Below are 12402 nucleotides of genomic sequence, written 5' to 3'. Positions count from 1 at the left end.
GTATCTATCTTTCATTGCTTCGTCTCGTTGCGTGTCTGCTCCCGATTCATATGCTGATAGGTTGGTGTGTGATAGCTTTAAAAATAATCATCCCCTAGACACAAAACGCGCCAAACACACATCACATTTCCCCACCTGTCACACGATTCTTAGGAGCAAAGTAAATCATGAAATTCGTATGTTTCTCTGTGTAGTTGCCATGTAGTGCTTTGTGCCCAAAACGATTCCAACCGAAACAGTTGACGTAATAAATTTGGTAATCAAGATTGTTAACAGCATCTTGTCAAAAGCACTCTACCATCGTCAGTTTAAAGAATTGTTAAACGAAATGGAGACTAAGTATTCCAAGCTCCTTCTTCACAATAAAGTGTTATGGCAATCCAAAGGTTGAAACGTTTTGCTTTGTGCTTGAATGGAATAGATACATTACTAAATGATGGAGGCATTAATCCCCTTGAATTAGAGAATAAAAAATGGTGGCAAAAATGTTACTTTATGGTGGATATAACAGAGAAGTGAAATGAGTTGAATCTAAAACTGCAAGGAAGGGGAAACCCAGTCAATGTTGTTGGTAGAATTTGTATGGAAAAAAAATTCTTTTAGCAGAAGATATTCAGAGCGGTAAGTTACTTCATTTTCAATGTCTAAAGCAGTATCGTGATAAAATCAGTGCAACTTTTGACACGAATTACTTCAGCACAGTTATAAAAAAAATCAAAGATGAATTTCTTGACAGATTTGAGCAGTTCAAAACCAATGAAACCATCCTAGCATTCCTAGTACACCATCTCAACACAAATAGTAACGAAATCCACATTGATCAAATTGGAATTGATACCGGATCTCTAGAAATGCAATTGCTCGATTTAAAAAGTAAAGATTTGTGGAGCAAGTTGGAATAGTTGAACGTCCAGAAATGTATGTAACGCAACAAAAGTGGACAGCTTTAAAAAAAAATCCGCAAGTTGATTTGGCGCATAGAAAAATCTTCCAGATTGCTACATTGATGTGAAAATGTTGGACTTTCGAGTGCTGACTATCTTTGATCGAACTCGACATATCCGTGCGAGCAAGCGTTCTCTTGCATGAATATAATTAAAAACAGAGCAAGTCATGTTAGAAAATAAAACAAATGTATCCAAACTTTCTAAAACTTTGCAAAGCCATCGCTCCCATTGAATTTGTTTGCTCAATTGTTTGTTATAGAAGTGCAAGTTAGTGTTGTAAGTCTATGATTAAATGCTTTAGTTGTCACCAAAATAAAAAAATTATAATCCAAATTGCTAATGTTTGTCATATATATACATATATATGTTATATAATTTGTTGTGAAATACATTACTTATATACGAATAAAAAATTTTCTTGCTTTCATTTAAAAATTGATTTTGTGAATACTATTTATAGTTGGCAAGAAAAAAACTTTGTGGCTCTTTAAAACTTTTAAATTTTGTAAATTGTAATTTTTGGCTCTTCCGACTCCAAAGGTTGCCGACCCCTGCCCTAGGCCTATGTTGTCACAGTGGTGGACCCCGAAGGTTCAAAAGCTCCGCGCTAATTCTAGGTGTAAATTATTAAATTAAACCATTATAATTTATAATAGGGTTCCCGTGGTCTCCTTGTTTTCAAGGAGCTCCTGGAAATCTCCTCCTGAAACACATAAAAATGTCCTTAAAAAGACAAAATTGTCATTTTGGGGTGTCAATCAATATGGTAAACGCCAGTCCTACGCGTGATATAAAAAAACGGCATCGTCAGCTTTCATTTAATAAAAATGTAATGCAAATACGAATTTATTTTCTAATACAAAATCTTTATTTTCACTTATTATCCTTATCAATACCCTTACTGGTCCACGCGCAATCCTCATTTTTTTCACATAGGGCCCCGCAAATGTTAGGGCCGGCCCTGATTGTGCAAGTAAGGCATAAGCTGTGTTATGACCATTTCCTACGTTTTGGTATTGGACGGCAGACTTCGAAGCTTAAACACATTGCAATAATTCACCAGCAAAATAATAACAAAGTAAAAGCTACCTACGGGTGTAAGCAATTAAAGTGTAAACAACTTATAAAGCCTTTAAAACACAATAACTAATCATACATAAAGATATTTCATTATTTTTCTTCCATAGTTTCATAATGGATCAATGTAAATTAAGATGGTGCGCAAATGTTTAATTACGCCAATTGAATCATTAAAACTTTTTCTTGTTTGCGAAGAAATGTCTTAGTGTACTGCTGTGAGCCTAGTGACGTAAGCGGTGTCAAGTTTTTTTTCCCATTGACGTCATATAGAAAATTTCATTCATAAAACATTCTAGCCAAAATTAATTTTTCGATAATGAGCCATTTTCAAACCGATATAACGGTCGACCTTGAGTTTTCCCGATGTGGCCAATGAGTTGAGAATTTTTTTCTCACTATTATGCACATACCGTGAACTTTTAAAGAAAATCGTTAGAGCCGTTTTCGAAATAAAATTTATATATATATATAAATATAAATATATATACATACATACATACAAGAATTGCTCGCTTAAGAGTATAGGATGATACAGCTTAACGTTATACCATTTCTGTCTTAAAGTATAACAAAAGAAACCTGTTCAAATAATGTTAAGTCTGTTTATAATTAATGAAATATTATTGTAAAATTAGCAATAATATTTGAATAAATGTAATAAACATTGGGATTTTACATTTGAGTAAAAATCAATAAAAGTAGGTAATCAGCTCACTGTATTGATTCAACAAAAAGAAAATAACTAGCAATAGTGTTCATTGGAACATATTTCAAGAAAGTTTAGGATGAGGAGGGGTGACACCCTGAGCTACTGCACTAGGTGCCACCGACACTGTATCAGGAGGTTTCCATGCTGACCTTAGGTGATCACTTAAAGCTACTCTACTTATTCCAGAAGAGTTAGAAGAGTCTTATCAAAGACGACGTGTTGCAGTGTTTGCTTTCATGTAAAAAATAACGCCATTTCTTTAAACGATCAAAACAAGAATATGGCTTGAATATATTTCTCGCACTTTGGTGAATTTAAAGGGGGCCGCCTCTGAGTTTGTGTGATAACACAAACTCTCTTTGTAATCTTGTTTGTCTTTGTTTCTTCTCTTTACTCCACACAATTATTTATTACACAGACCAAAGTATTTATTATAAGCATATGTAAAAAATACAAAATTGATCATGACAACCATCGCCCTAGTAGAGACAACATGAAAGTGAATAAAATCTGACACCTTGCGGAAGTGTATGCTGCATTCTGTAATCATCACATTTACTGAGTGCACAATCATAGTGAAGAACAAAGTATCGCAACTCCTACTACTAAACAAACTTTCACAACACCAGGACAGGACAGTAAACTCTGACATAACCAAAGTCAATATATAAAGCTTTGAAAAACAAATTTCAATTAGGCCCCAACCGAAAAACAAAAATATTTTTAACTATTTTCGAAAAGTCGTTCTGTACTTTTGGTTGAATTGTGTTTTATATCGTGGAGTTATCTTTCTTCTTTTCAGCAAACTATGTATAAACTAAAAGACCCAAAGCACTATTTGTGGTTATTTTCTTTGTTTTATGATTATATTTTGACCCGCAACTTTTCTTTGATTCTATATTTGAATGATTCTGTCATCATGTCATTATTCTCCGGACAAAAAGATTACATTGAAACAAAAGACAACAAAATTATTTCTATTAAAAGCTCTTCACAAAGCAATGTACTTTTCATTTTTGAAGCAGGGTGTAGTTCATGTGTTGTTTTCCAAAAGGGACTAATGCCTTGTATTTTGTTTTCAGAAATATTCTAAATTGAAGTTTTTCTTGCTCTAAATTTAATGTCATATAATATACTGTTATGACAACTTATTGGTATTTACATTCGATGTCTTACTAGTTTATGAGCAAAGAAAAGCACAAATACAATGGCTTATAAAACTAGTTCAGCTAATTTTTAAAAAAATGATTTTCATGATCTTATAAGAGTCAGTACAGTAGAGTAAACTTATATAAATAGTAACAGTCAAAAAATCGAAATACTTCTGGCACCACGTTTGTCGATGGACTTTGAATGGCTTTTAGCAATACTGTCAGTCGCAGGCGAGACATCCATCTAGAACTGTATACAAGAATCCTTTGGAACATTTCCCATCGGCTGTTTTAGACAAGGGAGTCAATATAGTAGATTTAATCATATAATCGTAATGATTAGTTCAGTCAAGGACGCTCATTAATACTAGTACCATGTGACCGAGCCTCGTTCGGAGAAATAATTTCAGGAAAAATATTTACACGAACGTATTTTAGAAACTCTTTGTAATGACGAAAATGAGCGATGGGGTAAAGAACTCCCAATCTGAAGTGTTACTTTTGTGTCCTTTTAGTTCTGAATGACAATGTACAGGGCGATTCGTGTTAAATGTCTCTAAAGTCCCCCAGTAGTCTAGAAAAACATAGCTCACATTGAATCATTTGCGTTTAGCTATTGGCCTATAACTGGCTTGGTAGAAAGTCTTTGCAGTGTAACGTCTCAAATGGATACGTTCAGACATTTACTATTGCAATTAGTATATTAATTATGGCTTTAGTTCGAAACATCAAGTGATGCAAAATCTCTTCTTTATCTGGTAAAACATATACTTTGTAACAAACTAAAATAGTGCATTTTTTCCTAAGAGACTTAAAAACATTGCGTTAGTATTGTAAAGAATCGTTTCCCTTCGAGCACCTCTGTTGTGGCGAACACCTTTAAGCTCATGGTGATTGTGAGCAAGTAAGGCGTAGAGAAGCTGTGTTATGACCATTTTCTTGGTTTGGTATGGGACAGTAGACTTCGAAGATAGAACACATTGTAATATTTCACCAGCAAAAAAAAAAATTAACCTGTATAGTAGGTCTATGTTAATTATTCTAAGCTATCTAAATTCTCAATTATTTGTCATTTGCTTTGAAAAGAATACTATAAATGACATCTAGTGGTTTACCAAATAAACTGTTTATACTTTCAATGCGGAGAGCCGTGTTGACTAAGCTAATAGAGCCTACAATAAGATGGTGCGCAAATGTTTAATTAGGTCTATTGATTCATTAAAAGTTATTCATGTTTGCAAAGAAATATTTTAATTTACTGCTCAGTTACTGCTGTAAGCCTAGTGACGTAAGCGGTGTTTTTGTCTTTGACGTCATGGAAAATTTTCATTCATTCTCCCTTTCTCCCTTCTATCTCGTCTATTAGAGAACTCCCCCCCCCCCCCCCCAAAAAAAAAATCTATATTTAGCAGTGATTTAGCACTTATCTAGAGGTTTCCATTCCTATTGTCTACATACAAAACATTCTTCCAGCTGAAGTCAATATTCTATGGTGGAAACTCAGCAAATGGAACTGGCTTTGTTTCTCTTATCAAATGATAGATGGCTGTAATAGTTGACCAGCTGAGCTTGCTCTAGTTTTCTTGAGTTAACCAAGACGGGAGGGGGTGGGGGGGGGGGGTCAACGGGCGTAGAAGTTAGCTAGAAGCGACGAATGGGCTTTTTAATAGAATGTTGAAAGATGGCGTCAGAAATGTGGTGGTCTCCCTTGACCTATTAGTGACCATGATAGATGATGATTGCCGCGTTAGGTCGCGTGACCAAAGAAAGGGACATAAACCAGAGTAAATATGGCATTGCGTAGTGTTGAGCAAGAATGTAGAAAAAATTTAGAAAAAAAAAAAACAAATCCAGAAAGACGTTTAAGTGACGAATTTCAAAACGTTTCAAAACATAGATCTAGATCAAGTACCTTCCTAAACATTGACGATACAAGTTTACGTCATTTTGAAGTACTGTCAGAGTCTATGGAGACCAAGCAGCTTTCAACTAGATTTAAAGCTTTCTAGAAACTACCTTAGTATAATGTCCTACATAGGTATCCCAGGGTTCAGCTGTAATTACAAAACACTGAAACTGTATTATACTTCATACCTATACTATATACTCCTTTTCTAAAAAAAAAACTAACTCACTTCCGGTCATTCGAGCATACGTTCCGACATATACCTGCCAAAATAGATTACACACACACATACAGACATTCATCCGTGACACAAGATATGACACATTGACACAGAGTATAAAACTTTGACACAGAGTATGACACTTTGACATATAGTATGAAACTTTGACACAGAGTATGACACTTTGACACAAAGTATGAAACATTGACATAGAGTATAACACTTTGACACAAAGTATGAAACTTTGACACAGAGTATAACACTTTGAAACATAGTTTGAAACTTTTACACAGAGAATGATACTTTGACTTGGCTATAATAAGGCGTTGTATAACTTGCATACGATTCCGAAGTGGATTTAGAAAGCAACAATCTGACCAGAAGGAATGCTGCATTATCCTATTGGAGATGTTCATACATGGCAGCGTCCTTGACATTGTTTAGTCGCTCGTGAACCTCTTCACTAGAGTCTGAACACTTTGACAAAGACCATGGCACATCTATCCTTACAGAATACAGATGTATATTATCTACTGACCCCCAAAACTAGCGAAGACATTCAGGACCAACCTCATCGGGATTCTGCAATAGATTTGACATGTATCGTTGAAAAACAATCTATAGTCAACTTATCTTATCTTATATATTAATGACGTTACTTCAAAAAAGAAGATGATTACGTCCTACGCGTCATACATTTAGTGATGCATATTAACCAATGACTTAAATTCTGCCAAGTCATTGGTTTTCCTGGCTGACTCAGGCAACCCAATCCATGCTCTAATAGCACTAGGAAAGAAGGAGCATTTGTGCACATTTATCCTAGCATATGGAACGAGGAATGTGCCTTTATCTTTGTGTCTTTCTGAGTATTTTATTACATTTTGTTTTTGTATTTGAAGATTATGGTTCAGTGTTTTATGTATTATTGCTACTTTACTTTTGAGCCTTCTATCCTGAAGGGTTTCTAAATTTTGTGATTTTAATAAAGGCGTTAATCTAATAAAATGTGAATATTCGTTTGTTATGAATCTCACTGCTCTATTTTGTGTCTGTTCCAGTTTCTTAATGTTTTCTTGAGTTGAGGGGTCCCAAACAAAGGATGCAATTCTATTATTGGCCTAACCAAGGTTAAATAACATTTAAGTTTTATGTTCTTATTTGATTTGTAGAAATTTCTTTTAATAAACCCTAATGCTTTGTTTGATTTTTTGATAGTTTCATCAATATGTGGATTCCATGGCAGTTTTTTTTTATATTTATTATAACACCTAATTATTTTGCGTTTTTTGTCTGTGTTACTGGTTTACCAAGAATAAGATAAGTGGAATTTATTTAAAAAATTGAATCAATAAAAAAAAACAACTATTAGGTGTGAAAAGATTTGACCACAATAAGTCATGTTAAGACAACGAATATTTTTGTTTCTTATGCGGATATTATTTGCTGCACTTAATCTATTATTTGTCACTTAGACTGTTTGCCAATAAGACAGGGTCCAACAACGTAATAGGACAACGCCGAGTCTGACAATATAATCGAAATAAAACTGTACTGGCTATGACACAAAAGGTTGAGATCAATCCATTAAAAAACTGCGTTCCCTGATTGTCTCGAGAATTTCAATTGGAGAGAATCTTCTCCTCTCTTGTCCTCGAGCTATATTAAAGGCTTGTCAATTTTTACGTATTCTTGCGCCAATGTCAAACACAATGTCAAGGACAAATGTGGAATGGAGCGTTGAAGAATCGAAGTAAGTTTGTTGAGATTTTTTTCTCAACCTGATAAGGGACTTGACTTTTTTTTTCGAGAACAAACATAAGGGCTGAGGGGGTTTTAAGGGGAGACCAAGAAACCTCTTCAGAACAAATCTATATAATGTGTGTTTGAAAATGTACCAATAGAATATTCGATTGTTAAAGCTGCTTTTGTACATCTCGTATTTCATGCTCTAGGGTGCTCCAGTCCAATCTCTTTTGTGGACTTTTCTCTGTGAGAAGATTTCAGTGCTTAGCTCGAGTCAAATCACAATTATATAATCATTAAATACGAAATTGAGTATCCCTCGAAAGGTAACTATTCCTCTCAGCAGCACATCCCATATATTTATAAAATGTATATTTATAAAAATCGATATATTGTAGATTTATATTGTAACAATATAGTGTAGAAGTGTCTATACAACTTTTTGATAAACTGTAGCTATAATACATCTATATAATTATATATTTTTTTTATGAAACAGAAATGAAAGATAACTTTCTTAACCATTATGATTTAAAGCATTTCGTAAGATATTTTATTTTTTTTAAACCTAAAACTACAGATACTCTACTACACGACAAGATTTAACCCTAAAACTACAGATACTCTACTACACGACAAGATTTAACCCTAAAACTACAGATACTCTACTACACGACAAGATTTAACCCTAAAACTACAGATACTCTACTACACGACAAGATTTAACCCTAAAACTACAGATACTCTACTACACGACAAGATTTAACCCTAAAACTACAGATACTCTACTACACGACAAGATTTAACCCTAAAACTACAGATACTCTACTACACGACAAGATTTAACCCTAAAACTACAGATACTCTACTACACGACAAGATTTAACCCTAAAACTACAGATACTCTACTACACGACAAGATTCCTACTTTTAAGAACAAATACAAAATCATGTTGCTCATAAAAGGGACAATGGTATCACCAAGCTTGTTTTAACTCCGTCCGTATGTCTGTCTGTCTGGTTAAAATCGTTTACACGTTCTTTCTCCCACTTCTATTCTCTGATGAAGTTGAAACCGACTCGGAAGTATTGTTCAAGACAACACAGGAATCAATAAAAAAAAATATTTGTTAATTAATTAGTGATAATAAATTATTTTCCTTATATGTAAAGTGTTCTAAGCTAAGGGGAGATAAGTCTTGCAATAATTAGAGCTATGGTAGCTATTGAACGGTGCTCTTCCCTTATGGCGCACTCCGATTAACAGACTCAGCCGACCACCCAAGACAATAATCACGTACGGCTCACTTAATAGATCTAATATCAGGTGACCGAGCCTCGCTCGGATGAATAATTTGTGAAGGAAGGATATATACCCGAAGTCATTTTGGGAATATTGTTGTAATTACGAAAATGAACGATGGGGTAAAGACTCAATCCGAAGAGTTGCTTTTTCGTTCTGTCAGTTCTCAATGTAATTGTACATGGCGATTAGAATAGAAAGTCCCCCCAACATTAGGCCTATAGTAAACCACAGCTCACGTCTTAACGTTTTACATTGCTTCTTTCGGGTAAAACTATTGGGCTATTGTTGTAATTACGAAAATGAACGATCAGATAAAGACTACTGATCTGAAGAGTTGCTTTAGTGTTCTGTTAGTTCTAAATGTAATTGCACATGGCGATTAAATATAAAGTCTCTTAAGTCCTTCTATAGTCTAGAAAAACCACAGCTCACGTCCGTCTTATAGTTTTACAATGCATCTTTTACGTAAAACTATTGTAGGCCTACTATTATTGACTTGGAAGAAAGTCTTTGCAGTGTTACTTCTCAGATTGTTACGTTCAGACATTTAATTATGGAATTAGTATACATTCATTATGGCTTTAGTACGAAACATCAAGTGACGCAAATCTCTACGTTATAAGGTAAAACAGGCACTTTGTGACAAAGTAAAATGGCAAATTTTTTCTTAATAGACTTAAATCATTGCATTAGTTTTCTAAAGAAACGTTTCCGTGGGGCACCTCTGTTACGCCGAAAAATATGTTCGTCCCCCATACGGGATACGTGCCCTGCCCAGCCTGACTGTGGGACTATAAGAAGTTCGCAAGTAAGGCGCAGAGAAGCTGTGTTATGACCATTTCCTTTGTTTTGGTACAGGAGAGGTAGACACTGAAGTATGAACACATGGTAATAATTCACCAGCAAAATAATAATAATAATAAGGCTTGTCTTCGAGTCCGAAAATTAATGAGGATTGCAGCTGTGACCTACATATTTTGCCACATACAGGGCAAGCAAAACCATTGTTCGCGGTGATCGATTAAGATTTTCTTTTAGCGTCTGCGTCTGTCCTCGGCAGCAGATTTTATTTTGGTCTCAAATGTGTATCCGCGTCCTTTGTATAGATGGAATTCTTTAAGTCCGACAGTTACGCTGGACAGAGCAGTATCCTGTATGGGAGACGAATCTCAGACGAACGTATGCCAAAGGCAGTCTTTTTTGGTGAGCTAAAAAGTGGTCGACGTAACACCGTAACGCTTAAAAGACCAGTTTAGGCGCCAACTTGCCTTAGCTGACATAGAAGATAGCACAGAACGAGACAGCTGGAGGTCACCAGCAAAATAAACAACAATGTCAAAGGTATTTACACCACTCTACGCAATTAAAGAGTAAACAATTTATTAAGCACTTAAAACACAATAACTAATCATAAATCGGCACATTTAATTTCATTACTTTTCTTTCATAGTTCTATAATAAATTAATCTACAGTAAGATGGTACGCAAATGTTTAATTAGGTCTAATGGTTCTTTAAAACTTGTTCTTGTTTGCAAAGAAATATTTTAGTGTACTGCGGTAAGCTTAATGACGTAAGCAGCGTTTTTCCCGTTTACGTCATGGAAAATTTTCATTCATAAAACATTCTAGCCAAAATTAATTTTTCGATAATGAGACATTTTCAAACCGATATAACGGTCGACCTCGAGTTTTCCCGATGTGGCCAATGAGTTGAGAATTTTTTTCTCACTATTATGCACATACCGTGAACTTTTAAAGAAAATCGTTAGAGCCGTTTTTGAAATAAAATTTATATATATATATATATAAATATAAATATATATACATACATACATACATACAAGAATTGCTCGCTTAAGAGTATAGGATATGCGAGGTGTTTTTTTAAAGTATTTCTGAAATGTAACTTGGGTTTGTATTTATAGTTATGTAAGGTAAGAAATTGTGTCGGGTCTATGAAATTAGCAGTTTCATTTCTTGTCTCAACTATTACCAATCACGCTTATGTATCAGGTTATTGCCGAATCCCGAGGTCCTACGGGCTCGCAAGAACCTTTTTGCAGAACCAGGGAAAAGAATAAGAGGCAGACAGAGAAAGTAAAAGGATGACAACATCAAAGACTTAACGGAGCTATCATTGAAAGAGTTGTAGTCAAGACGAAAGACAGAGAGAAATGTAGAAAAACGGTCATAGGGTTACGTATGGTGCCCCAACGGTCAAACAGACTAAGGGATAGGTGAAGGTGTAACTTAATGAGGGTTTGTATTGAGTTCTAACTACTAGTCTTATTATTCTGTTCAAGTATATTCTAACTACGTCATCTTGAAATGCTCGATTTGTCAAGCTTTGTTGATACACTCACCTTGACTGGAACGCAGAAACAGAGCAGTGTCAAGTCAGCACACGCCAAACTGGTCAAGAAAATATTGGTTATAGACCTCAATCTCCTATCCCTGGCCACTGCTGCAATCACCAAAAGGTTCCCTATCACGCCAACGATAAGTGTTACCCCATACACCAGGGAAACCGGAAGCAGTTCGTCAAGTGGAATCGAGTTGTCATAGTCGCTGTAATCGTAGTCCAAACTATTCGATCCGTTGGTGAAATTGAAATTGTATTCGCCGTCGACCAGGCTGATGTTAAAAGACGAGGAAACAGCAGCCATGGGACCAACATCATCTATGGTTGCTGGTCTGAAACTTGGCAAACGTTGGCTCTTTGAAGAGGTCAAGTTAGCGTGTTGTTGAGACGCTGATGATATATTGAAATGCAGTCTATTTCCTCCTGCAGCCGACAGACCATTGTTGAGGCTATCTATGTGCATCGATTACATAGATTCAGTAACGATCTTGTATTCGTTTATGTTAACTGCTTGCATCTCTTGTTTAGTTAGTTCGCGTTTACCAAACCAATTATTCAGTTGGCAAGATAACAAAAAAAAAAGTAGAAGAAAAGAATCCGGAAATTAAAGTTTTTGTCATAATCATCAGAAGATCATATTAACTGAATCGTATCAGACGATGGAACAGGAAGGGACATCATTGGGATCAATGAGGCTGAACCAAAATTGATGTTCTAGAAATGGAGGGCAAGAAACAGTCATAGATCAGAGGATTGTATTTTGTACACTTGCTGCTAGTTATGGCTGACATGATCACCCGATGTGTTACAGAAAATACAGCCTGAAATGAAAAGAGAAACAGAATTTATTTTTTCTTCTTGTTACTTTAAAAACAAAGAGATAAGAACTTCTCTTTTTTGGAAGAGATACAAAAAATGAGAAAAAAAAAACAATTCGATTTAAATTATTCGGTGACCAGAATGTGATGAAATTG

At 35.1% G+C, this 12402-nt stretch overlaps 1 protein-coding gene across 1 annotated transcript in view; it reads right to left on the bottom strand.

The window, feature by feature from the left end:
* The window catches only part of LOC106065998 (pyroglutamylated RF-amide peptide receptor-like), a 98312-nt gene that overhangs the window by 51646 nt on the left and 34264 nt on the right, over positions 1 to 12402 (bottom strand). Inside the window, exon 2 of the mRNA XM_056030268.1 lies at positions 11430 to 12249. Within this exon, the coding sequence (XP_055886243.1) occupies positions 11430 to 11891 (462 nt within the window). The 5' untranslated portion in view covers positions 11892 to 12249. The remainder of the gene's footprint in view (positions 1 to 11429; positions 12250 to 12402) is intronic.

Source organism: Biomphalaria glabrata, chromosome 5 (genome assembly GCF_947242115.1).
Source record: "Biomphalaria glabrata chromosome 5, xgBioGlab47.1, whole genome shotgun sequence".
NCBI lineage: Eukaryota > Metazoa > Mollusca > Gastropoda > Planorbidae > Biomphalaria > Biomphalaria glabrata.
This window is presented reverse-complemented; position numbering and strand designations above follow the sequence as displayed.